Raw genomic sequence first — 27,958 nt, 5'->3', positions numbered from 1 at the left:
TAAGCTTGCAGACTTGGTCTCAACATGTTTGCCCTCCCTGTTTTCTCTGACCTCACGCTGTCTGCGCTCTCATCTGCGAGTCAGGCTTTTCCTTTGTTTGCATTGAGACAAACCTCACGGGTGGGCGGGATGTGTCCCCATTGGCTAATGAGTTTGACAGATGACAGCTGACTGACAGCTCAGTGCCCTGGATGTTGTGCAGCGCAGCAAGCCTGAGTTTGTTTTTTTTGTAGTGGAAACAGCACCGCAAAAAGCACTGACAACCTAACGACAGCCATACTTGATTCGTCTTGTAGGAGTCCCGTCAAATTAGCTAGTGGCTAGTGGACAGCTGGGGCCGCAGATGAGGGTGTCCGTGCCCGGTAAACCTCAGTTTATCGTGTACCCGATTGACCAAATAATTTGCTTGCAAGTTATTTTTTAGTCCAATTGGGTTTATGGGAAACAATAAAGGCAAAGAAAGTAGAATGATCTCAGCTCTGGGGTTTCAGTCATAACTTATTAATTCCTCTCGGCTCATTCTAAAATACCAGCCAAAACTGGCTAGATCACATGACCACACGCCGCTTCCTTTATGGTTGGATATATATGTTATAGTACAGGTGTTGTTTAATGGCTAAACTTAGTTGTACCTGAAATATAATCAACATAGCCCACCAATGGAGCACAAGTTTGATTGCAGTGTCCCGCCTCTCCGTGTAGCAGGCCATGAGCCAGGTGGCAGTCCACACACTTCCTGGCGGAGGGAGATAAATAGAGAGGGAGAGGAATAGAGGGAGTGAGAGAGAGCGAGAGAGAGAAAGAGAAATGGTGAGCGAGATGATGAGCAAGAGAGAAAAAGAGAGAGTCTGTGAGTGAGTGAGTGAGTGAGTGAGTGAGTGAGTGAGTGAGTGAGGGTGCACTCACACTAGGCCATCTGGCCGTTGCCGTTGTCCGTTTTCACACCTGTGCTCAAATGGCCCCATTGTTCTCTGGCCTGCACTCACACTAGGCCATCTGGCCGTGGCCTTTGGCCGTCGCAACTGTGGCCTGGCCACGGTAGGCTCTTGTACATACGTCATCACGTCGCAAGTAACACGTCATCACCAAGCGTCCGCTGCATGGACCATAATAAAGTCTGCCGCCACTCAGAGTTCTAACAACAATGGACAACAACACAGAGAACACAGTTCGCACTTTGCTGAGTCTGTTGCTTATTTGGATATATGTTTACGGTTTAATGGGAAAGAAGGCTCGTCGCCTTTATTATGTCCGTGGTCGTCGCATGGACTATACGTCATCCAGCTCAGGTTGCGTAGCCGTGCGTGTGCGCGTGTCGGCTCATTAGCATCTGTACCGTAGCGGCCCGTACCGTAGCAGCACACCTCTCCCAAGTGGCCAAATTGGCCTGGCCTGGCCAGACTGGCCACACTCACACTGGCAGATTTAGGTGTGAAAACGGCCGCGGCCACGGCCAGATGGCCTAGTGTGAGTGCACCCTGAGTGAGTGAGTGAGAGAGAGAGAGAGAGGTCTCGAGCTGACATTTATTTCCCTTTTATTTGTAGACATTTCTATTGTTATTAGCTTAGTCTACCACTGTTTCAACAATTAACCGGCTGCTTCTTATCAACTGGGGTAAGAAGAAAGAAAAGCGAAAGGAGGAGGTACCAGTATGATTGACAGGTGCCGTGGCAAATGGGGCATTTCTCGCAGAAGGTTCCGGAGTTTTGGGGTGCGTCGCACACACACCTTCCGCACTGGCACCGGCCACGCCCGCTGCACACGGCGCCGTCGGACGTCTGGCAGGTCTCCGGGGTGACGGGACATCCGCAACTTTCACCTGTCCATCCCAAATCACAGACACACTCGGCAGACACACACATACCCCGCCCTGAGGAAGCAAAGAGAGGGGGGAGAATGAAGGAGAGGGAGAGGGAGGATAGGGGGGGCATGTGGAAAAGGTGAGCAGAGGGGTGGGCAGTTAACCTTTAAATAACTCAAATGTATTGGGGGTGCATGTGTTGCATAGCCTGGTCCTACCACTCTCTCTCAACGAGAGCTGACTTGAACGTCATTGATCTCAGCCACTCCCTCCGTTCGCTGATTGGACGCACCAAATTTGAACGGAGAAAACCCACTAACATACCACAGACCCAGACGTAGTACTGAAGGGAAATTAAAATTGAGAGGAAGTACTTAGGCGGGCAGAGCACGCCTAAGTATACAGCTGATGTAAAATTCCAGGATGAGAGAGTGCTGCCATATCAGTGTGGAAGATCTGTTGTGTGTGTGTGTGTGTGGGTGTGTGTGTGTGTGTGTGTGTGTGTGTGTGTGTGTGTGTGTGTGTGTGTGTGTGTGTGTGTGTGGGTGTGTGTGTGTGTGTGTGTGTGTGTGTGTGTGTGTGTGTGTGTCGTATACAGCCTCATCTAGGTCTCACCTCCACACAGCAGGCCGTCTTTGTAGGGGCAGGAGAAATCATCCATCTCACAGTGAGCTCCGTAGACCGCCCCCAGCTTGCTCTGCTCGCACACACAACTGCCACACTCACACACTCCCCGCCCCCCACACTCCAGCTCCGCCCCCTCCGCCCTGCAGGGGGTCTTCCGCTCTCCGGGATTCTGCTCAGAGTCCCTGCTGTACGCCTGCACCGGCTTCCTCGGAGCCTCTCCATTGGTCGGTGTGGAGTCGGCCCTGCATTGCGATTGGCCTGGGTTGCGGCACCGCCCCGGCAATCCGCAGCGGCAGCGGCAGTGAGCTTGAACCCGGACCACCGTGGACTCGTTGTAGCCCACCGGGCGGACCGTCACCTTGACGTCTGTACCTTCATCCTCATCAGGACACGAGCGCATGCCGATGGTGATGTTAAAATAGACCTGTAGGAGGGGAACAGTGTTAGGTGTGTATGTGTATGTGTATGTGTATGTGTGTGTATGTGTATGTGTATGTGTATGTGTATGTGTATGTGTATGTGTGTGTGTGTGTGTACGTGTGTGTGTGTGTGTGTGTGTGCGTGCATGTGTGTGTGCCCTGCATGCATGCATGTGTGTGTATGTACGTGCACATGTGCGTGTTTGTGAGTGTGTGTATATATGCGTGGGTGCGTTTGTGATTGTTTATGTCCGGGGCGGAGCGTGTTTACAGAATCATTCTTGCGGTATTGTTTTGAAATGAGCCAGAACTATTGCGAATTCTGAACACTTGAATTGGTAGGTTTCAAGTGGCCCCTTTCTTGTTCAAATATTACTGCTCCATTTGAAGGGATTTAAACTCTTGTGCAAAACAATGTTGTTCTGTTGTTCATCAAGCGGAGAAACTGATTAGGGGGAGAAGGGGAAACAGCTGTGGAATCACATGACCTAGTCTACTGGTTGGTTTCATAGTACCTTCTTGAATATTTGTGTTCTCAAGAGGAATCGTGGACACTGTACAATACTCCAATGGCCCTTTAGCAATGAGTCTTCGTAGATGTGTTCATGTATTTATAAGTGTGAGTGCATGTGTGTGTTTGTTTGTGTGAGATTGTGTGTGTGTGTGTGTGTGTGTGTGTGTGTGTGTGTGTGTGTGTGTGTGTGTGTGTGTGTGTGTGTGTGTGTGTGTGTGTGTGTGTGTGTGTGTGTGTGTGTGTGTGTGTGTGTGTGTGTGTGTGTGTGTGTGTGCCTGCATGCATGTGTCATGATTTTACCGTCTGGTTGGGTAACACCCCAGAGCAGCTGTGGGCATTAGCTGTGGATCCCTCCGGACAGAGAGGGGAGACGGACAGCCAGTACCTGCTGCCAGCACCCTCTTCTACCAGCACCTCCAGCCCCACCTCCGATAACAACCTCTAGAGAGAGACCGAGGGAAAGAGACCAAGGGAGAGAGAGAGACAGATAGACAGACAGACAGACAGAGAGACACGGACAGAGAGAGAGAGACCAAGCGAGAGAGACAGACAGACAGACAGACAGACAGACAGACACACAGACACACAGAGACAGAGAAAGACAGAGACAGAGAGAGAGAGAGCGAGAGACATTATCATACAAGTATTTGACGAATGAAAATGTAATGACATGACGCTGCAGGAAAATAAATCACAGGCAAACTACAGACAGACAGGCTCAGAACAGGGCCTGTTACAGACAGACAGGCTCAGACCAGGGCCTTTTATTGACAGTGTGGGCTCAAGGGGAATGGAACCAAAGAAGGACGAGCAAAAAACAAGAGGAAGACATGAAAGACAGAAAAAAAGAAGGAAAGAAGTTAGGACGACAAAGAGAGGAAGACAGAAAGAAAGAAAGAAAGTGAGAAAGAAAGACAGAAAGAGAAAAACATAAAGGGTAGGAAGGATACACAGACGGGAGAGAGCAAACAGATAAATTGGGGTTGTCACATGTCTCCACGGAGAGCTCATTGTGCACTTGTCGCTTTGATACACAGGGCTGCTGGGTACAACAGGATGAGGGGCCCAGAAATAGCATCTTTGTGTTTGCCTGTAATTAAAACCTGTGGTTCCCGTGGTGATCTGATAGCTATTAGAATGCCAACTCTGTTCTGATGCTGCGGTTATTTGTGTGTGTGTTTATGTGCACTTATGTGTATGTGTATAGTTGTTTGTGCGCATTTGTGTGTGTGTATGTGTGTGTGTGTGCGTGCGTCCATGCTTGTGTGCACATGTAACCCAGGGTCAGTAGATTTGGCAGATTCCCGAAGCAAACAATGGACTTCTGTGCCTGAGGGAAGATTATAGGCCAGACTGCTACAAACCCAACCCTCTCTCTCTTTCTCTTTCTCTCTCTCCCACAAACACAACACAACACATACTCAAACACACAACGCAGGTCTGGAGACAAAGGCTTTAATCATCCCACTTACTCCACCTTCACCTCCTGTCCCCTTTGTTTTACGGCCCCATTAAGTGTTTTTCCGCCCAGAAATATTCTAACACAATAACCCTAATCTACCAGTACTTAGCAACGCCCAGAGACACCTTAAGTCCTTCCTGTGAAAACCATTCTAACAAGTCCACCGCTCCACAGCTGTAATCAATACCTCTGATCACTGCATAACATCACCACAATTGCTGTCAGAAGGATAACTGTACATACTCACACATTTCAAATGGATTCATGGGGTATTTTATTTTTGTTGTAAAAAGGCTTTGTCTGTGGAGTCGACCAGCTGACAGGAATAGCATGCTCCCATGTCAATGTGTGAATACAAGCACTGTTCGTCAGATGGCAGCATTAATAGAAGTGAGGAACCCACGTGAAGTGTCAGACTGGGAAAAGCTATAATATAATAATGATAATAATACCATAATATTTAAGGCTGTACTATTTACTTATATTAGTATATATAAATAGTGTAGGGTGTAACCTGCAAGCCTCCTAGAGCGAGGTGCCTATCCTTCCCTCCTCCACATCCTAGTCACAGCTAACTGCATCAGGTGGCGTGTATGTGTGGCGCCCAGGGGTGTGTACCTTGTAGGCGTCCACCACCAGCTCTATGAGGTTGGGGGCCTGGAAGTGGCCCAGCCTCCCCAAATACGATCCTGGCAGCAGGCTCACCAGTGCCTGGGGAAAATTGCATCAAATTACTTTAGATTTATTGATTCAATTCACCAATAATTATAGTTTAGAAGGTACAATATGCAACATCGACACCGAGAGTTTTAAATGGGTACTGCAGCCCAAGGTGACAATATGGGAGAGAGTTGTCTCCCTCCACACCCCCCCCCTCCCCAGACTTGATACTGTAAGCAGTTGCCAGGTGGGGGACACTGAGATCTCTCTCATGTCCCAAACCTTGCAACCTGGCCCATTATTCTATTGTGATGTGTCAATCGACAATGAGAGACCATTAGTTGTAAAGTATTAGTTCATCATCCAATGTAAACGTTTCGCAATGAACTTGATGTTTGCACATTATAAACCAGCTCATGGTGCATCCGTCTGGAAATCCTTTTGAGCTGGAAGCTGATCCATCTTTCTATCCCAACTCCCAGACATTTAAACATGGCTCTGATCATGTAGCTCTTAGAAAGAGGATGAGGTGGACAGAGTGTGTAGTGCAATCTCAGTTGATCCAGGGTGTTTGCTGGCTTCAATGGCTGCAGCACGCTGTGTTTGTGGGCCAAGTTGTTCTGTATCTGGGAGCCCCGGGGTCTCGAGGAATAGTCATGACTAACCGGCCAAAGACAACAAAGCTCCGCCACGGAATGTACGTTTCAAAGGAGAACCTCCTGGCGGTAGCACTGCTGTTTGGAGATACTCATGTTAGGAAATGTACCCCTTATCTCTGATGACATATCATGTTCAGTTGATGTATTATAACACTGAATGTGTAACATACTGCTCCATGGAGCAATTCGTAATCACACAATATTTTCACGACTGTATAAAATAAGGTTAATATTATAGTATTTATCTAATGACCGAACATGATAATATCCCATGAATATGATAATAAAATACATTTGTATGATGAATGCAATGCATATTATTTCCCAGAAATTATAGCAGTTAGAGTGAGTTATTCTGTGTGTGTCCTTGTGCGCTCGTGATGGTATGCGTTTTCATGAAAGCGTGCGTGTCTTCAGTGGGTTATACCTTATACCACTGGTACTGTTGCTTTTCCACCGCGAATATGGAGTAGATGTGGTTCTCCAACAGCTTGTCCGACAACTGGTTCAGACTTGGGTGGTCCTGGATCGAAGAGGGGGGGAAGAGGAGGTTCAGTCTGACTGACTCAGAGAAGGACGGACAAACAGCAGGCGGCCTGGGCTACTGAATGACTGACGAAGGCTGGCTACCAGATGACAGTGGAGAACTCTTGGATCAGAGGCCAAACGTCAGCCTCACACATGTTTCAAGAGCTCAAAGAAGATCCATCTGGGCTTTTAATTGATATTTATTCACTGCTATACCTGGTTTTTGACTTAACACCTTTATGTGTAGGAGGCCCTGTTTAAGAGATGGGTTGTAACACGACTGAAGAAAATCAGTAGTGGAGGGGGACGGTGAAGTGTCTGTCAGGAGGAGCATTAAAGAGGAGCAGAACCAATCGAATGGGTGAAATGTCCTGCTACCTGGTTTTATTGTCGGCTAAAATGTTACCTTAGGGTGCACTCACACTAGGCCATCTGGCCGTGGCCGTTGGCCGTTTTCACACCTAACCATGCTCAAATGGCCCCATTGTTCTCTGGCCTGCACTCACACTAGGCCATCTGGCTGTGGCCGTTGGCCGTCGCAGCTGTGGCCTGGCCACGGAAGGCTCTTGTACATACGTCATCACGTCGTAACACGTCATCACCAAGCGTCCGCTGCATGGACCATAATAAGTCTGCCGCCAGTCAGAGTTTTAACAACAATGGACAACAACACAGAGAACACACCAACAGTTGAACCGCTTGACGCGATGTTTACCGTTTAATGGGAAAGAAGGCTCGTCGCCTTTATTATGTCCGTGGTCGTCGCATTGACTATACGTCATCCAGCTCAGGTTGCGTAGCCGTGCGTGTGCGCGTGTCGGCTCATTAGCATCTGTACCGTAGCGGCCCGTGCCCTAGCAGCACACCTCTCCCAAGTGGCCAAATTGGCCCGGCCTGGCCAGACTGGCCACACTCACACTGGCAGATTTGAGCACGGTTAGGTGTTAAAACGGCCACGGCCACGGCCAGATGGCCTAGTGTGAGTGCACCCTTAAATCCGTCATTCAAACCGTTCAATGAGCTTCCAGCGACTGAGCCTTCTAGCAACTGAGCCTTTCTGGTCTGTGTGTGAGAGTGAGGCGATGTCCAAGGTTACAGAACGTCCTGACATGTCTTTGTTTTATTCCTTCACTACCTGGCTGTAATCACTCCTTAGTGATCTTTTCATTTAACTTTAGTGATGCCTTTAATAAAACATGTATTTCTGTTAAACCAGGAGAGGGGGAGACAGAGGAGGGGAGAGGGGAGATGAGGTGGTAGAGTGAGGGAGGAAGGGGGTGGAGATAGTGAGGGAGGAGGGGGGAACACAGAAATGGAAGTGAGGGGCAAGGAGGGAGAGGAGGACGGGGAAGGAGAGCGAGGTTCAGAAGGGAGGAAAGAGAATAAGAGACGAGAGGAGAGAGAGAAATTATGTTCAAATGATGTTAACGCAGGACGTTCAGAGTACTTCTGCCCTCTGACTGCTTCCCTCACCATAGTGGTGCTCTCTGTGTAGACGTTGTTCTCCAGGTGGCAGAGACCGTCGTTGGGACGGACGATGCCGGCCAGCCGGCTGTCCAGGGCCAGGTGGGATGGCTGGTCAGTCATCAGCAGCAGCAGACGTTTGGACCCCGTACGCCAGCCCAGCTCCCTCTGGGAGAGAGACAGGGAGGGAGGGGGGGGGGGGGGGGGGGGGGGAAGAGAGAGAGAGAGAGAGAGAGAGAGAGAGAGAGAGAGAGAGAGAGAGAGAGAGAGAGAGAGAGAGAGAGAGAGAGAGAGAGAGAGAGAGAGAGAGAGAGAGAGAGAGAGAGAGAGAGAGAGAGGGGTGACACAGCAGAGAGAGAGAGAGAGAAAATAGAGAGAGATAAAAAGAGAGGTGGGGAGGGGGGGGGGGGACAGAGGAAGAAAATGAAGATTCCTTACTTTAATATCCATTTCTGCACTTTTCTTTTTTCTTTGAACATAATTTAGGCCAAATGTGTCTGACTCTTTAAGTTATGAACTCCTCTAAAGGCTGACAAATGGTGGTGGGGTGTATTTATATAAAACATGATTCATGCTTTACATCCACAAGATGTTTCCATCACATCATCCACTAAGGCAACAACCACGCACTTTTAATATGCCGGTACTGCATCATTTTATTGGTGATGGTTGTTGGGCACTGTGCAGGGGTGACCTAGCAAAGTCCCTACTTTGATTTAATGTCATTCTTACACAAATATACCATGACAGCATACCCCACTCAATATCTCTGCCTGGATCGAGGTTAATCAGAGGTATGCGTTAGAAGAAGTGGTGCATGTGCGTGCGTGCATTCAAGTTTGTGTATGTGTGTGAGTGTGCGTGTGTGTGTTAAGGTCCATGGGAAACTCAGCTTTATTCCTTATGGAGAGTTCGAGTGCGGACTCATCTGCAGTCTTTATTACTCTGCTTACTCAGAGCCCCCTGCGTGGCCTGAGTCACCAGCGGTGGGAGAGCCGGTCTATTAGTGTCAGTGGAATGCCACAGCGCTGCTGGGACCATGGGATGAGATGCCTGTGCCACTAGCTAATGATGACTCAGCATGCCAGCCATCACTCCATCAGTATGGGTGTTGAACACACACACACACACACACACACACAAACTCAAACACTAAAACAAACCTGCACACACACGTAAATGCACACACACACACACGCACGCACGCACGCACGCACGCACGCACGCACGCACGCACGCACGCACGCACGCACGCACGCACGCCGCACGCACGCCACGCACGCACGCACGCACGCACGCACGCACGCACGCACGCACGCACGCACGCACGCACGCACGCACGCACGCACGCACGCACAGCTACGCACGCACGCACGCACAGGCACGCACGCACGCACGCACGCACGCACGCACGCACGCACGCACGCACGCACCCCCCGCCCACGGCTCACCTGGCAGACGGCCGCCTGCAGCATGGCATCCAGCCCTCCCTCAGGTGTGTCCATGTTGCCCGAGATGAGCTGGCGCTCGATGACGCGGCTGAACTCTGTGATGTTGTGCGTCACGCTAAGGATGTGGTGGTAGCCATGGGCAGGGCGGCAGCGCACTTCGTAATCGCTGGCGTAGAGCAGGGACGTAGAGCAGGGACGTAGAGCAGGGACGTAGAGCAGGGACGTAGAGCAGGGATGTAGAGCAGGGATGTAGAGCAGGGACGTAGGGTGAGTGACGGAGTGGGAAGACGAAGGAGAGGAGACCGAAAGAAGAGGACAAGAGAAACAGAGATGGGGAGGAACGAGAGAGGATATCGGGACGGATGAGTTCGCTTTGAAAACGTCACCGACATCAGCATGTTGTGTGAGCCGTGCCCACTGATAACTACACTGCACTCCAACCACTGGAGTATGGAGCCCATTGGCTCTTGCTGAGGAGGCCAGTACCAGGAATGAGTATATGAGAGCAGATGATTTCTAATGGTTATTCACCACCTGCAGAGTCAATGCACCTCAAAGCCAATATACGTGTTTATAAGCTTGATAAAAAGCATCAGGGAAGGATCACAAAATGATCTTTCTTTTTACAATCTTTTTTCAATATTAAAAGATTGCATAATGTGATACCGGGATATCAAGATCAGCCATATCAGGCATTTTAAACCCAACCCTGAATATGAACATGAGAAGCTTTCCAATGGCCTGTGATGTGAAGCTTAAGTTACTGCAAAGACCCCTGTCAAACAAAATGAATCCCTTTGAATTCCATGATTGTGAACGGAGGTGTGGCCTCTACCTGCATGGGTTGTTGATCTTGGATGGGTGGACGTTGATGTACGGGGAGACGGGCTTGTCCACGAAGGAGCCGAAGCCCAGGTGCAAGTCAGACGAGTGCTCCCTCATCCTGTGAGAAAGAGCCATGCCCACTGTTTTCAACTAGATAGAGAGAGAGTGGGGAGAGAGGGGAGACAGCGGTAGAGGGGAGGAGAGAGGGAGAGAGGGGGAAGGAGAGGGGGGAGAGAGGGAAGACAGCGGTAGAGGGGAGGAGGGAGGGAGAGGAGAGGAGGGTTGGACAGAAGGGGAGGAAAGAGGTTCATTCGGGGAGATAGGGATACAGAGGGAGGAGAGGAGACAAGCGGGGAGAGAAGGAGAAGCGAAGGAGAGGACAGAAGAGAGAGATAGGGGGAGATGAGGGAGGGTAAAGGCTTGGGAATGAAGAGAGTACGATAGATGAAGAGGAGAGCAGCAGAGAGGAGAGGAGAGAGGAGATTAGAGGAGAGGAGGGGAGAGCAAAGGAGAGGAGAGAGGAGGTCAGGAGAGGAGAGGAGGAGAGGAGGTGCAGGAGAGGAGAGAGGTGAGGAGAGAGGGGAGGAGAGGAGAGGAGGAGAGGAGAGGTGAGGAGGAGGGGAGGAGGAGAGGAGAGGAGAGGAGAGAGGAGAGGAGAGTAGAGGAGAGGAGGGGAGAGCAAAGGAGAGGAGAGAGGAGGTCAGGAGAGGAGAGGAGAGGAGGAGAGGAGGTGCAGGAGAGGAGAGAGGCGAGGAGAGAGGGGAGGTTGGTTATCAAAATCCCTTTATTGCACAACTGCAAGGAGAAAACAGATCACTGTCAAAAAAAAACAACAAAGACAAAAACAGAACAGAAACATCCCTAAAATACAACAAACAGAAAACGTGTTTCCCTAATCAGAAGCTTACATTCAGCTCTCCTTCACCCCCCACAGAGCATGAAACCCCTCCAACAGCCCATATGTGACTGAAGCCCTGCAAATCGTCCATGATTTGATAATAGGCATGTTCCACCCTCAGTCGGGCCTTCAGCAGGCCCTTCAGAACCAGCCTTGGCTCCACACTACAGATACTCTAACCCGGTTCCTGCGTGTTAGCCAGATGGCCAACTTGGCAGAACCAGATAAAAAGTTCACCAATGTGTGTACATTCTTCTTCTGAGCACAGTACTTTGTGCCAAAAATAACCAAATCAAAAAGAAAAATTCTCCCCTAGACCCTGAAAACACTTTTTTAAAAGCTCAAACAATACTGTCAGCCGAAGACACTGAACGAATAAATGCACCAGGGTCTCAATCTGAGAGCAGAAAATACACTCCTCCCCCTGCTCTGGATCCAGGTGCGCTCTGTATCTGTTCGTAGCTGCTCCATGTACAATCCTCCACTGCAGGTCTGCTGTCCGTTTTTCAACGGGCAGCTTGTACAGAGACCGCCAGCTGCCTTTCGGGGAAACGTCTGGACCAAAAAAATCTGTCCACCTCGACTCCTGCAAGCCTGCCAAAGAGCGCAGGTTCAGAACCTTGGAGCAGATTTGGTACAAATCCTTCTTCACTGCAGCCTGAAAAGTCTCCAGGTGTGGGTTTGTGAGAGACAACAGCTGACCTCCTCCTTCCTACCACTCCCCCACAACTGGGGTGATATACAGAGCGGGGAAACTGTACTCTCCCTCTTCGCTCCACTGGTCACACAAAGTGCGTTTTTTTGCAAATTCTCTCAGAGGTTGTTGCAGGGCAGCACAGACTTCCTCCACCACTCTGCTGATCAACCTGATGGAGGTGATGTTACTTCTCTCTTTCAAGGCGTCCACAGATGTTGCCGTCATCTTCATCAGATGGCCCAGCTTGGTGCAGCTAGCCTCTCTAAGACAGGCTCGCAGGCTGGCAGATTGCAGTGTTTGAGTCCTTATGAGGTCATTATAAAAAACAAAGGTTCCTCAAACAACCACATGCCCGGAGTCTCATTTGTGGCACGTGCAACCTTAAAAATATGCCATGCCTGCAATACAGAGCTGTAGAAAGGTGTCAGTCCAGTTAAGTCCACATCCTCAAGCTGTAGAAGGAAAAGCTGTTAGCCCAATCGTAGCCCAATCGCCCAGCTCTCTTCAGCAGCAATCGAGCTACGTCAAACCAGCTTGGGCCGCAATTATACAGCAGCCTTTGTGCAGTCTGAAGTCTAAAAGAGGCAATTTTTGCCTGGATGTTAATCAGTCCCTGCCCCCCTTCAGCCACAGGCAGGTAGAGTGCTGCTGCCCGGACCCAGTGCCGGCCAGACCAGAAAAAGTCCAGGATGACTCGCTGAACGTCCTCCATCAGGCCTCTCGGTGGCGTCAGAGCAATCAGCCTATGCCAAAGAGTCGAGGCGACCAGGTTATTGGCCACCAGAACTCTTCCCCTATACGACAGCTGGGGTAGCAACCATTTCCATTTGGACAACCGAGCGCACACTTTCTCCTTAACTCCCTCCCAGTTCTTGTTTTGAAAACCCTCAGTGCCCAAAAATACTCCCAACACTTTCAGGCCTTCCTTCCCCCACTCAAGACCTCCAGGCAGACTGGGCACTGCCTGAACCCTCTGTCCCACCAATAAGGCTTCACTCTTTGCCCAGTTCACCCGAGCAGATGAGGCCCTGTCTTATCCCTCGCTGAACAGGGATTGGCCGACTCAGCCCTGCCCCCATCCTTACCATACATTGAGCACCACTATACAATAAACCAATCCAGGCCAGAAAACCATCACCTATACCAAAAGCATTAAGTGCAGAAAACAAATAAGAGTGATCCACCCTATCAAAAGCCTTCTCCTGGTCCAAAGAAACAATACCAAAATCTACATTATGGGATCTACACACATCAATAATATCTCGAACAAGGAAAATGTTGTCCATAATTTTCCTATCAGGTACACAATAACTTTGGTCTGTATGTACAAGTATTCCCAGGATGTCCTTAAGTCTGTTGGATAGGGCTCTGGAAAGCACCTTATAGTCCGTGCAAAGGAGAGCAACCGGCCTCCAGTTCTTAATTAAGGCCAGGTCTCCTTTCTTGGGAAGCAGGGAAAGCACAGCTCGCTGACCCGAGACAGGAAGCGATCCTGTTCTGAAACACTCCAATAAAACCCCATGTAAATCATGTCCAAGGATATTCCAGAACCGCTTGTAAAAGTCAGTGGAGAGACCATCAATCCCTGGTGCCCGTCCTGATGCCATCTGATTGACGGCGGCTGCCAACTCGTCAGTCAGCTCAGAGTCCAGAGCAGCTTTCTCTCCTGGGATGAGCTGAGAAAGCCCCTCCAGGAGCTCCTCACGGCACTCCATGCTGCATTGTTCTGCCCCAAAGAGGTCAGCGTAGAAGTCCATCGCATGGGTCCTCATCTCACCCGGACTGGTGGTCACTCTGCCTCCAGGAAGCTTAAGGCAGGTCATCTGCTTCCTCTGTGCCACCGATCTCTCCAGATTAAAAAAGAAAGAGCTTGGGGCATCCATATCCTTCAGCTGGAGGAAGCGAGACCTGACAAGAGCTCCCTTCACTCTCTCCTGCAGGAGGGAGCTCAACTCCAATCTCTTCTCCTGCAGCAGGTGACCCGTGGTGGGATCCAAAACCCTATGTGACCCCTCTTCAATGTTCCTAATACTGACTTCAAGCTCCTGAATTGCTGCCTTTATCCTAGCAGTCGAGTGGGAGGTATACTGCTGGCAAAACACACGAATTTGGGCCTTACCAACTTCCCACCACAGCTTCAACTAAACAAAATCTGCTTTCCTTGATTTCCACTGCTGCCAAAAACTCTCAAAGCTTTTGCAGAAAGTATGGTCCTGCAGAAGTCTACTGTTAAAAGACCAGTAGGACCCAACCCTTTCACCTGGCGAAATGATCAAATCTATGCTGACATAGTGATGGTCAGTAAAGCCAACTGGACTTATGTGACTTTGGACTAATCTAGAGCTGAGACTTTTGAAAATGTAAATCCTATCTAGTCTAGCTGCACTCACCCTGTTATTGCGGACCCTCACCCATGTGTATTGCCTGGATTGCGGATGTTTGTGTCATGGTCTGTCGTGTTTTGGTGTGCTTCCCTGTGTTTCCGTCCTGTGTTGATTACTGTTCCCTCCCCTAATGTGTCTCAGCTGTTCCTCGTTGTGTTTGTTACTTAAGCCCTTGTCTTTCCTTTGTTCCTGGTGCTATCATTGTGGTTGTTCGTCCTGTGTGTTCCCTGTTCCCTGTTGTCACCTGAGTTCCCTGGTTCCTTGCCTTAGCCTTTAGGCATAAATAAAGTGCAGTTTTCCCGAAACCGTCTGCGTCTGGGTCCAACCTACCTGCCTGCCTGCACCCTCCAACCCTAACAGAATGATAGCACCAACATTGGACCCAGCGGACGATCAATTTTGCCGTGAGTTGGAGGATTTATTATGGTTCATTATGAAAGCAATGGATTTTTGGGAGAACATTCCCAGCAGGAAGGAGCAGGAGGCTATCGTGGGGCGTACACGCAGGGCTGTCTCTTCAAGGCCCGAGTTGGAGGACGACTTGCCCGAGTGGGCAGTTGAGCTGCTTAGCCCCACAGTCTTTTGGCCTGAGAGCTACATGCCGGTGCCACCGGACTTTTGTGACCGGCCTAAGCCTCCACGCTCCTACTCTCACCCTCTGCCCCCGGTTCCCCGCTACCAGCCTCTGCCTCCTGTTCCCCGCTACCAGCCTCTGCCCCCGGTTCCCCGCTCTCAGCCTCTGTCCCCGGTTCCCCGCTCTCAGCCTCTGCCACCGGCTCCCCGCTCTCAGCCTCTGCCCCCGGTTCCCCGCTACCAGCCTCTGCCCCCGGCCCCCAGCTACCAGCCTCTTTCCCCGGTCCCCAGCTACCAGCCTCTGTCCCCGGTCCTCCCCTACCGGCCTCTGCTCCCGGCCCCCCGCTACCAGCCTCTGCCCCCCCGCTACCAGCCTCTGCCCCCGGTCCCTAGCTACCAGCCTCCTCCCTTGCGGACAATCGGAGTGGGGGTGGTGAGTCTGGGGTACCACCCGGTTCCTCCTGGCACTCCAGCACCTGCACTGACTCCGGTCCCCGAGCCCTGTCCGGTTCCTGAGCACACTCCGCGCCTTCCAGAGGGGGTCCGCCCTCTACCTCGCCTACCTCCAGAGGGGACCAGCCCTCTACCTGGCCTTCCTACAGAGGGGGTCCGCCCTCTACCTGGCCTTCCTACAGAGGGGACCCGCCCTCTACCTGGCCTTCCACCAGAGGGGACCCGCCCTCTACCTGGCCTTCCACTAGAGGGGATCCGCCCTCTACCTGGCCTTCCACCAGAGGGGAACCGCCCTCTTCCTGGCCTTCCACCAGAGGGGACCCGCCCTCTTCCTGGCCTTCCACCAGAGGGGACCCGCCCTCTTCCTGGCCTTCCACCAGAGGGGACCCGCCCTCTTCCTGGCCTTCCACTAGAGGGGATCCGCCCTCTACCTCTCCTTCCTCCAGAGGGGACCCGCCCTCCACCTCGCCTTCCTCCTGTGGGGACCCGCCCTCTTCCTGGCCTTCCACCAGAGGGGACCCGCCCTCTTCCCGGCCTTCCACCAGAGGGGACCCACCCTCTACCTGGTCTTCCACTAGAGGGGATCCGCCCTCTACCTCTCCTTCCTCCAGAGGGGACCCGCCCTCCACCTCGCCTTCCTCCTGAGGGGACCCGCCCTCTACCTCGCCTTCGCCGGCCTCCTGAAGGGTTCCACCTTTGCCACTGCTGGCCTTCAGAGGGGTCTCCTCACCGCTGCAGGCCTCCTGAGGGACTGAGCCCTCATCGTCCTTGCCGCCGGCCTCCTGAAGGGTTCCGCCTTCACTCTGCCTCTGCTTGCCCCCCAGGCCGTCCGCCTGAGGCTCCCTGCCATGCCCTGGGGCAGTTTTCTGGCCGCCTGCCTGACGTCCCTCCACTCTGCCCCGGGGCAGTTTTCTGGCCGCCCGCCTGACGTCCCTCCGCTCTGCCCCAGTCCATTTTTTTTTTTTGATTACCCCCCCTCCTGGCGCCCCTCCACCCACCCGTTTTGGGTTTGACTTTCTTCGTTTTTTTGCTTGTCGTGGGTCGCCTGGGAGTCGACCCTTAAGGGGGGGGTACTGTCATGGTCTGTCGTGTTTTGGTGTGCTTCCCTGTGTTTCCCTCCTGTGTTGATTACTGTTCCCCCCCCTAATGTGTCTCAGCTGTTCCTCGTTGTGTTTGTTACTTAAGCCCTTGTCTTTCCTTTGTTCCTGGTGCTATCATTGTGGTTGTTCGTCCTGCGTGTTCCCTGTTGTCAACTGAGTTCCCTGGTTCCTTGCCTTAGCCTTTAGGCATAAATAAAGTGCTGTTCTCCCTAAACCGTCCGCGTCTGGGTCCTACCTGCCTGCCTGCACCCTCAACCCTTAACAGTTTGACCCTCCATGTATCCAACAGATCCAGGTGTGCGATGACACCACTAAGGCTCTGAGATGACTGTGGGTGGGGTTCTTCACTTGTTCTGTCTATAGTAAAGTCCAGAGTGCAATTAAAGTCCCCGCCAAAGATTAAATGATCGTGCTGGTAATTCCCCACCTCACTTTCCAGCAGGGCGAAAAAACCCACTCTTTCTGTTCCTCGATTTGGGGCATATATGTTAGCAAAGCAGAACACAGAGCCCTCTATTTCTGCCCTGACAAACAACAGCCTGCCCTTCACCACTTCAGTAGAAGATAAAACCTTTACATTGGCATCTTTCCTGAACAGAACAGCTACCCCTGCACTAAGATTGGTGCCATGACTAAGGGTACATGAACCCTCCCACCATAAACCCTCCCACCGTAAACCCCAATCCATCTCGTCTGCTGGATTAGTATGCGGCTCTTGCAAAAACAGCATATCAACCCTTTTTTGAGTGGCGACTTCAGAGATTAATTCCCTTCTGTGTCTGTCTCTCCCTCCACCATTGATGTTCAAAGACCCTATTTTAAGGCTCTGCACAATGGTCAGAGAAGAGAAACAGATCAAATGAACAAAGCAAGAAACAATAAAAAGAGGAAAAACACTGTGTGGTACATGATCATGTTACTTTTTAGTCTTTTTAGCAGTTTTACCTTTTTTCGCTTTTCTCAGAATTGTAACATGCTTTTTGAGGCGAAAGTGCTTCTTTTCATCCAAGAGGTCAAAACCGACCAATCTTTTCAGTACATCAACCGATCTGATGAACTTTTTAGTGTCACTGAAGTAGTCATTCAGTCTAACAGACTTTTTAAATGTCACATCCAGAAAATTATTTATTTCCTCCAAAGAATAGAGATCTGTGTTCCTATTGGAAGCTTCACCTATGCTAGATACTGTATCTGACTCAGAGTCATACTCCATGTCTTCTCCTTCACAGGATGCCTGACTATTTAACATACCCTTTCCTTCATTGGCGTACACCATATAAAACCCATCACCGTGCTTCACTCTGAACGATACATCGAGTGTTTGTGTCGTCGAGACCAGGAACATAAACACCTGCCGTCTCAGAGACTGTGCGTGCTTCAGTTTGGGATCCTTACATCCCAAACCACTGTTTTAAATCCACCGGCAAACTTGCCAAACCTACGGAGCTCGTTCTCTAACAACTCGTTGGGTATAAACGGCGGAACACCGGACACGGTGATCCGCGTGGAGGGAACCGACAGCGGGGAGACCTGCACGAATAGGTCCCTGATAAACACGCCACTCCCTACAAGCTGATACACAAGGGGCTCTTCTTTCAGGAACACAACCACTGCTTTATTGATTCTCGATGCAAAAGATAATTTAACATGACCTACCTGCTCACCGACAGCCAACAGAACTTCCTCCACAGTAACGCTACCATCCGGCGGGACTATCCTAACTCCCTGCCGGATAGACGGAGGTGGCGTCTCGGAGGACGCCATTCCTCCCGAAAACCTCCCGACACAACCAGTGATCACTCGCCAACACAGTAAAAGTATTAGTAAATCTTACCTGATCATGCACATAGAACAGACGGAGAAACCAGGGAAAGAACATGAAAAAGGGACAGCAAACAACTGCTCCACTCGCACCCCCACCAACGCCGCTCACACTCACACACCGGAAACGGAAACGGAGAGGAGAGGAGGAGAGGAGAGGTGAGGAGGAGAGGAGAGGAGGAGAGGAGAGGTGAGGAGGAGGGGAGAGGAGAAGAGTAGAGGACAGGTGAGCAGAGGAGAAAGGAGAGGAGGGGAGGAGGGGAGAAAAGAGGAGAGGTGAGTAAAGGAGAGGAGAAAGGAGAGGAGGGGAGGAGGGGAGAGAGGAGGGGGGAGGAGGAGAGAAAAGGAGAGGAGGGGAGAGGATAAAGGAGAGGTGAGGAAAGGAGAGGAGAGGAGAGGTTGAAGGACAAGGTTGAAGTATGAGATGAATAAGCAGCAAGAAAATCAGTGGATAAAGTAATGATTAATGAGCCAAGGCGGTGGTTTCTATATTTAGTCCATAGGAGATGACTTTATACTATTCTATGTACCTAGGCCTTTTTGTTTGGACTCTCTTTTAATGGATACACTGTCATTGGTGCTCAAGTCCTCCATTAATGTGACTCAGAAATGATGAAGATATGATCACTGTGGCATTGAGTCACTTAAGCCTTTGAGCTGCAACACTCTTATAAAATTCGATAGGAAATGAGATCATTAAAGTCCATCAGAGGAGTCAGACCTTTTTTTACTGCGATACAGTCGATTCTGTAGATGATGTATTGCGGCCTTTACTAATTTTTCACACAGTATCACTGAGGAATTCAGAAAGCATTTTGAAACGTTATAAAGTTTTAAAAAATATATTGAAGTGGGCTTTAAAAATATTCTTTATTTTAACAGCGATTTTGTTTAGTATGCTTTCTTGTCCACCGCAGTGATTTTGTTCTCTCTTTGGATAGATGCGTCTGCTCAATGACTCACTGTGAATGTGAAGTGTAGAGAGTAAATCACAGTGTTTACCGACTAGTGTGAGCTGGCCATGTCAATCTAGCTGCGCGTGCGTGCGTGCGTGTGTGTTTGTGTACCTGGTCCAGGTTCTCCTTCATGGAGGCGGACACATCTACCAGGTAGTACAGGTCTACAGGATAGCGCTGCAGCTGGCTCACCGCCACAATGAAGCTGGCCTCGGAGCCTATGGGGATGGACACACACACACACACACACACACACACACACACACACACACACACACACACACACACACACACACACACACACACACACACACACACACACACACACACACACACACACACACACACACACACACAGAGACAGACAGACAGACAGACAGACAGACAGACAGACAGACAGACAGACAGACACACAGACACACACACACGCACGCACGCACGCACGTGCACACACACACACACACACACACACACACAGACATTTACATTTAACATTCAGGGCATTTAGCTTTTTTTATAAAAAGCAAGTTATAACGGTTCATACACACATTCACACACCGACGGCGGAGTCAACCTTCCAAGGCGACAGCCAGCTCGTCGGGGGCAGTTAGGTTGAGGCATCTAGCTCAGGGACACCTCGACCCACAGACACAAACACACGCACACACACATGTAAATATAAAGATACATGTAAGGGATAACCCGTGATGGGGTTTGCCTCGACCGTATCACCACCCCCGTCATACATTATCCTCTAATAACGGAACACCCTAGAGTGGTTTACTTCTCTTATAACACAGTTACCAACAATGATTAGTCACTTTTATCCGTAACATCGATTATTTCTTTTTTATTCAACCACCTGGAATTTCAATATATTTCTTCTCTTTGCTTTGAGCATATTGCTCTGGTGGTGGAATGAGGACGTGGCATTTGGATTGGTATTCAAGGGATAATGATCTACGTGGAGTAAAGAATATATGAAATATATATATATATATATATATGATAATATAACATGTATAAGATGATTTTTAAGATGATGATTTGAATATAAAACAACTCATTGAAATGGGTTGAGAGATATGAACATTATAGTTATTTTAACGCAGACAAACCACAGCTCCACCGTTTACTTGTTTACAGGCCGGTCTTTGCCCCTCAAATATGGCGGCAAAGTTGACCTCACATCACATTAAGGAAGCAGTAGATGCAGTCAATGCAGCGTCTTGGTCTAATGTCTATGGTCCATAGGGATAATTGACAGTTTTGTTCAGTGTTGGAATGGTATTGCATCGATCAAAACAGTTAAGAGTGTTTCCTTAAGGAAAACGAACGCACACCCTTGGAACATTATTTACCAATCAGAATCAGGTATTCACAACGATGTGGTATAAATAGACGACTACCACACACCCATTCATAAATCCCCTATATTATTATATGGTAAACCACTCATGGATGGGAACCACGCCATGAGGTCAAGTGATCAATAACTGAGACATACCCACGAAGGGACACATTCAGATGGCCATCGTACCTGGCCTGAGGGTGACTTGGATGTCCGAGGGGGACACCTGGGTCCCGCTGAGAGTGGCGTTGACCTCCACCTTGACCTCCGGGTGCTCCATGGCCTCCAGGCTGCAGCCCTTCCTCAGCAGGCTCAGTGGCAGGTCGCAACGCTGGGACGCACCGGTCCCCTCAAGGAACGCCTGCCGGGGCCCAAAGGTCAAGGGTCACCGTGTATAAGTGGGGTACATGGCGACGGCACATTATGTTGACCTTTTGGTCACATAGGAGCATTTGGAGGTCAGCTACTCCTCAAGTGGTACGTGTCTTTGGTAGTTTCTTAGTGATAAACCATTATGAGGAGTCATTGTTGTGTTTAAAAATGACACAGCGTTTCTCATGCGAGACTTGGCAGAACTAATTTGTCATTAGCCTAGGATACGCCAAATTGAGGGGGATTTAGGATGTAATAGGGCTGCAGCTCAAGAGTCCTCTCACCATGGAGGAATATGCGTGAAATATTGAGAGGACCATGTCCATATTAATTCATTTAGCGCTCAACAGTAAAATAAAGTGGAGCGGTAAATCTTGACAAAACGAGAACAGTACAACATGAGTTTGTGTGAATGTGTGTGTGTGTGTGTGTGTGTGTGTGTGTGTGTGTGTGTGTGTGTGTGTGTGTGTGTGTGTGTGTGTGTGTGTGTGTGTGTGTGTGTGTGTGTGTGTGTGCACACGTTATTAGCTGCTAAGTGGATATGTTGCAGTCAACAGCCAACAATAGAGCACATTCATGCCCGGCCGCTTAGGGAAATCCTGGGATTAGCAACCTTTGGTCTGTGCTGAAACTCAGCAACCAAAAATGCTAGGGGATCGAGGGAGATTTGGAAAACACAACCGCATTATTGAACGGTTTTGACATTATATTTTATGGGACACCATTTAGCGAGACACTTCAGCACTGATTGGAACAGGGACAGCTGCTAATGAGAGACCTGTGAGGAAAGGGTTTATGGTGCTGAGGCTTTTGCTGGCTTTAGAGCACAAAGGACGCACTTCAGCATTAATTCAAGCCACAATATACTGGAATGAGGCAGATTCTCCAGGGAGCCATACAGCCTAAAGCATGATTGGGGGGACTGGTGGACTATTCAGAGGCAGCATGTTGTTATGTGTTGCTATTAATGTTCCTGGGTAGCTAAGGTGTTATCTTTCCAACAGATGCTGATAAATATTGTGCCCTGTGTGTGTTGTGAGAGTTGTTGAGTGGGTGTTGGTTTCCGGAAAACACAAATAAGAAAGAATTCTGCTTTTCCGGTGTACTTACTTGTTTGTTTGTTTGTTTATTCAGTGGATCCGGCTGTGTGTGTGTGTGTGTGTGTGTGTGTGTGTGTGTGTGTGTGTGTGTGTGTGTGTGTGTGTGTGTGTGTGTGTGTGTGTGTGTGTGTGTGTGTGTGTGTGTGTGTGTGTGTGTGTGTGCGCCTTTGTGTGTGTGTGCGCCCAGGTCTGTGTGTTAACATCTCCTGCTCCTTCAAGGCCATGGTAGCTGATAAGCACAAGGTCAAGGTTCACTGGGTGGGAAAGCACCTGAGGTTTTTAAATGGACACATGTGGGCCCAGCGGATGTGGTGCGTTTACGTGTGTGTGTGTGTGTGTGTGTGTGTGTGTGTGTGTGTGTGTGTGTGTGTGTGTGTGTGTGTGTGTGTGTGTGTGTGTGTGTGTGTGTGTGTGTGTGTGTGTGTGTGTGTGTGTCACAAGCTTTACAGCTTCTGGCAAATGTTTGGTGGCGCAGGGTGGTTACATTACGAGAACACAGGATGATGTTAGTGGTTTAGATGGTCACACACACACACACACACACACACACACACACACACACACACACACACACACACACACACACACACACACACACACACACACACACACACACACACACACACACACACACACACACACACAAACATAATTAATTTAGAGACACACAGAACCAAATTTGATGCATTTAACACGTGTGGGAGGAATGCATTAAAGGGTGTCCATAAGTGCGTGTGCATGAGCGTCTAGACGAATACATGGATAGAAAAATAGCTTTGTCTCACACATAATGACTAACACAAAGTCTGACACACACACACACACACACACACACAGACGGTCAGAGGGCAGTCAAGGGTGAACCTAAAGATATATATTCACGAGTGCCGAGTCCTTCAAAATCTTGAGGTGCATCAAGATTTTGATGCGCCACCCCCCCCCCCCCCCCCCCCCCCCCAAACCGTTCCCACACACACACACACACACATTGATTACCTCCTGGAAGCACCAAGCACACTGCGGCCCACGCCGAAGGCACTCTGTACAAGAGGTTATGGAGGAGGATCTACACAGAACACCGTCACCTGGAGGAGATAACATAGCGGAGGAGAGGAGAGAGGACAGAAGAGGAGGGGAGAGGAGGGGAGGAGGGGAGAGAGAAGGGAAGAGGAGAGAGGAGGGGAGTGGAGGAGAGGCGGGGAGAGGAGAGAGGAGGGAAGAGGAGGGGAGAGGTGGAGAAAGGAGGAGAGGGGAGGAGAGAGCAGGGGAGGGGAGAGGAGGAGAGGAGAGGAGAGGAGGGGAGAGGACAGGAAAGGAGGGTAGAGGAGAGAGGAGAAAGGAGGAGAGGGGAGGAGAGAGTAGTGGAGCGGAGAGACAACAGGAGAGGAGAGAAGAGGTGAGAGGAGGAGAGGAGAGGAGAGGGGGCGAGAGGATGGTAGAGGAGATGGAGAATAAAGGAGATGAGAGGACAAGAGAGGAAAGGAGTGAGAGGATAGAGGAGAGAGGAGAGGACAAGACAGCAACGCGTTTATGAGAGCAATAAGAGAAAGAAAAAAGAGGGGCGAGGAGAGCAGGTCAGATTAGCATATGAAAGACTGTGCCAACACTGATTAGTAATGCTAGAGATGAAACAGACAGAGAATGCTGCTCTTGCCTTGGACACTATTGTAAAAGACCCTTACTGCAGGTGGCGGGAGGAATGTGGGAGAGAGGGGGAGGTCATGGGGAATGTTAGCATGCGTGCAGGGCCGCAGTATGGATAAATGATACATTTATTTCCCTTGAACTGCTATTGGTTTATAATGTTTTTTGGGGCGAAAACAGGACATATGAGTTTCAACCTAGACTCCATCTATCATAATAAGGAACAAGTAGTGGCTCATTACACTGCCACACACACAGTCTCACACACACACACACACACACACACACACACACACACACACACACACACACACACAGACACAGACACAGACACACACACACACACACACACACACACACACACACACACACACACACAATGGAATGTATGATAAAGTGATGTGACGACAAAACCTATTCTGAGTACACAGTTCCCCTCATTCAGAAAACAACGACGACAACAACAACAACAACGGTACAGACCGTACTATGACAGTAAAACAAATAAAGCAACATTAAATAAAGTTATCCATAATTACCTGAACTGGATGCTTCAATGACGGCAGCCTCCACGGACAGGCAGAGGAACAGGGCATACCAGGGGAGGTCACTGTATGTACGGAGCCAGGAAGTCATGTCCACACCGAGGTGAAATGAAGAGAAGGAGCGCGGGGCGAAGCGCGGACCCGGGGCTTTCGTGAGGCAGACGTCGGCGCGAGGCAGCAGGTCAGCGGTGCCCGTGCGTCAACGTGAACAATAGGCAGAGCCGGGAATGTGCGACAGAGCCGCGTGGGGCATTGTCGCGGGGCGGCGGAGGATTCAATACGTTCACCCAATAGCGTCCTAATCCGTGCCAACGTGCAAAAGTGTTCACATCCCTAGGAATAAGCTTAGCGCGAGCGTTCGGCGACGATGCGCGCGCCAGAGTGAGCAGCAGCAGTACTGAAAGTGAGAAGGAGCAGCAGCCCTTCATCTATCCCGACCTTCAGGTGTGTGTGCGTGCGAGTGTGTGGGTGTCGTGTGTGTGTCCTCTGCGCACCAATGACGAGCAGTTCCTCCGCGGACTAAACCTCGGAACGTGGGGAAAAAACAACGAAGAACCAACTGCGTACAAATAAGCGTCTGACATGAAACTAACCTATTGGCCGCACCCCCCGTCCACATGACCGCTGTTTATTCAGGTTACCGTGAGAGGGGAGAAAACGCTTACTGTCTCAAAACCAGCCGGCTCTAATCTGGCTACTGACTCAGCCTGCCGGTGTCATAGCAACAACGGAGCACTACTGGAGGGAGATAAAAGAGAAGACCAAGAGAGTGTGCGATGGAGGAGAGAGACAGACTGAGAGAGTGAGAGATGGAGGAGAGAGACAGAAGAGAGAGTGAGAGATGTAGGAGAGAAAACAGAGTGTTCAAACAGCTTACTTTGCTAAAGCCTTGGGTCCAGGCGGTACGCATTCCAGTGAACCATGACTTGGGGATGTTTATACCGCTTCTTCGGAAGGCACTGTACGCTGCTGATGTGTTGCTTTGTGTGAGCGGGGACCCAAACGTGTCCGGCAGCCAGGTCAGGGGTAGTATCAACAGTCTTCCCTCCTCTCCTCTCTTTCGTGCAGGCGGTTCACGGTTCAGGTTTTTCGGGGGTCCATTGGGAAGAAGAGAGATTCCAATGGCATGGAGTAACCAAGCTGCGCCGGCTGCACTGCTGTCCCGGAGCCAAGAGGACTCGGGAACACAGCTCAAACTGAAGGGAGATGGAGCTCAGCTCAGACACAAAAGACATAATATAGTCAACACTCTCTTGCAGCGCCTGCACTCGCTCAATGCATTCAACACGCTTTAGAATGGTGAAGGAAACCCAAACAGTGATGGTTTGTCACCATGCCTATAGTCAAAATAAAACAGGCCGACACACACACACACACATATAAACAAATGCCTTATCTTCCCGGGGTGACCTTCATCTTTCGCTCATTGTCTTGCAGCCCCAACTGGCCAACTATTCCACTCATTGTACTCATTCCTGTTGAGTGGCCGAATACGTTGAATTTCGGTGGGATTTTCAAAACATACCCCTGCCAAACTACAACCCAGTCTGCAGTCAAGCGCAATTAAAGTAATGATGCCTTAAAGAAACAATTTAGCAGTGAACTTGTTTGTGTGTGCCTGTCAGCCGTGTGTGTCTGCCGTGCATGAATCATTTTTGTCAGGATACTTGCACACAAGGCCGACCAAACCAGGGCCTTGCACCTATGTACCATGATGCCGTTCCCATTGCATTGGTGTAGTGTACTACTACTGCTGATCCCTACACAGTGGTTTGAATATGAACATTTCACATTCCCCTACTGACACGTGCATAAACATTGGCCATTTATGCACATAAAAAAAAAGAAGTATATATAGATATGTATAAATTTATGTATAATCATAAACTGATGCCTGCAAAGCAACAGCCAACAGCTCAACAGAAGCAGTCAGCGGTCGCAGGGCAGGCCGAGGTTCAACCAGCAACCCTCTTGGGTTGCCAGAGACCCTGACGCAGCTCCTCTCCCTCTCTGGGTGTAGGAGGGGGGGTTTACTGTTTGGAGGACAGAACCCCCCCACACCATCAGGGTACCTGGTAATGGATTCTAACATAAACACAACCCCCTGGTCCCCGTGCTGTCAATACTGGCCAGCCTCAGACTCCCAGTGACAGCTGTCATGGAGTCACAGTTTGTTGTCAGATGGACACTAACCACTGCTAACCCCTCTCATAAACACTCACATCCATCAGTCGTTGCTATCTCTCTTGGCTGTTTGTCTTTGCATTCTTTTCCCCCATTGGCTCAAACCGAGTGATGACCTCAGTGTCAAAGGTGACTAAAGAACGACATAGAGTAGGTCCAGTAGGAGTGTAACCACGCCCAACCGGTCTGCACGTAGCACACACACGTCAACTACTGTAGGAAACAATGGTCCATCATAGTGCAGTTAAAGAGTTAATCACATATGATTTCAGGTCTGTGTAACTGCACATGGATAAAAATAAATTGTGTCTTGAGCATAAACATACAACTTTTACATTTAGATAAAAGAGACAGAGAGGCTTTTATCCATAAGCACTTACAGGTGAGGAAAAACCCAAATCAATAATGAAGCCACCACAACATTTCTAAGTGCAAGCAGCAGTTGGAATAAAAAAAGCACATTTAAAAAAAGAAAGCCAGTATTTTAGTGTGTGTGTGGATATTGTGAACGACAGACCGCACGGCGGAGCGCAAAGGGAGTGATAAAGAAACTAAGACATTTTAAGTACTATCTTGTTATAACATTTGTTACTTTCAGAACCGTTTTTGATCATGTTATTATAACATTCATAACTTTTTTTTAATTTTAAGTGCATTCATGGTCAAAAAAACAAACTCCTTCATCCGGTTCTGGAGCGACATTTTACCAAAACACGGAAAATCCCCATATCTAGTGCTGGATGACGGCCTCCTACACCTACACACAGAGGCCTCCACACAGACAGTGGACTGACTGTGTGTGTGTCATGGTAACCAGGGGAGCAGTGGGCTAGGACCGTAGGCTGGGGGCTTCCTGGAAAACAACAAAATGAAATGACCCATTATAAGGTCACATATATTTCTATACTCTCAATACTCCCACATATACTGTCTTGTGAAAGTACTGTTTCAAGGTTCAGACAGATGACTTGATAGAACGAGTATAATCATCTCCAAACTTCTGCTCTCCTGTCTCATAAAGACAAGGACTGAGGTCATGAAGATGGAATAACTTTGTCCCTGAATAGATTCAAACTTTTTCTTTTTTGATTCCATCATGTAGTGTTGATTACAGTTTGATAAGTTGTAATCCTACTATTTATGTGTCAACACAGTATGTGTAAAATATACTATTAAACTATCAACTACTATACAAATTTAACTCAGTATATAGTTGAGTATATTGTTGGTATTTCGTTTTTCCTTCATTGCAAATTTATTTTTTTCTTAATTCTCAGCTGAGGTTAGCACAATTACAAATCCTATCAATATGCAATACAATTTACAATCTATAAAATGACTCATGTCTGTACTTTAAACCAAGACAAGCTGAAGAGGCCCTGGTCGAACAGTTCTTGACATTTAAACCCACACAAAGGTTTGGTTCTTTAGCACCAAAACCAGACCGAAACTTTCTCGTGAAAGTTCAC

At 49.4% G+C, this 27,958-nt stretch overlaps 1 protein-coding gene across 4 annotated transcripts in view; it reads right to left on the bottom strand.

Moving 5' to 3' along the window:
* itgb8 (integrin, beta 8) overlaps positions 1-25,345 on the bottom strand; it is a 35,877-nt gene extending 10,532 nt beyond the window's left edge. The window contains exons 1-13 of one of the 4 annotated variants that reach the window (XM_056582101.1): positions 24,300-25,345; positions 23,113-23,201; positions 20,834-21,005; positions 19,405-19,511; positions 10,422-10,561; positions 9,587-9,752; positions 8,145-8,303; positions 6,571-6,666; positions 5,443-5,535; positions 3,663-3,803; positions 2,418-2,853; positions 1,649-1,871; positions 633-736 (exon numbers count right to left, since the gene is read on the bottom strand). In XM_056582101.1, the coding sequence (XP_056438076.1) occupies positions 633-736; positions 1,649-1,871; positions 2,418-2,853; positions 3,663-3,803; positions 5,443-5,535; positions 6,571-6,666; positions 8,145-8,303; positions 9,587-9,752; positions 10,422-10,561; positions 19,405-19,511; positions 20,834-21,005; positions 23,113-23,201; positions 24,300-24,396 (2,023 nt within the window). In that variant the 5' untranslated portion in view covers positions 24,397-25,345. The remainder of the gene's footprint in view (positions 1-632; positions 737-1,648; positions 1,872-2,417; positions 2,854-3,662; positions 3,804-5,442; positions 5,536-6,570; positions 6,667-8,144; positions 8,304-9,586; positions 9,753-10,421; positions 10,562-19,404; positions 19,512-20,833; positions 21,006-23,112; positions 23,202-24,299) is intronic. The other 3 variants (XM_056582102.1, XM_056582104.1, XM_056582103.1) reach the window with 3 other exon arrangements.
* Positions 25,346-27,958: the final 2,613 nt, after the last annotated feature.

This window comes from Gadus chalcogrammus, chromosome 22 (assembly GCF_026213295.1).
Source record: "Gadus chalcogrammus isolate NIFS_2021 chromosome 22, NIFS_Gcha_1.0, whole genome shotgun sequence".
Lineage (NCBI taxonomy): Eukaryota > Metazoa > Chordata > Actinopteri > Gadiformes > Gadidae > Gadus > Gadus chalcogrammus.
Note: the sequence above shows the minus strand (reverse complement) of the source record. Positions and strands in the feature narration are given on the sequence as shown.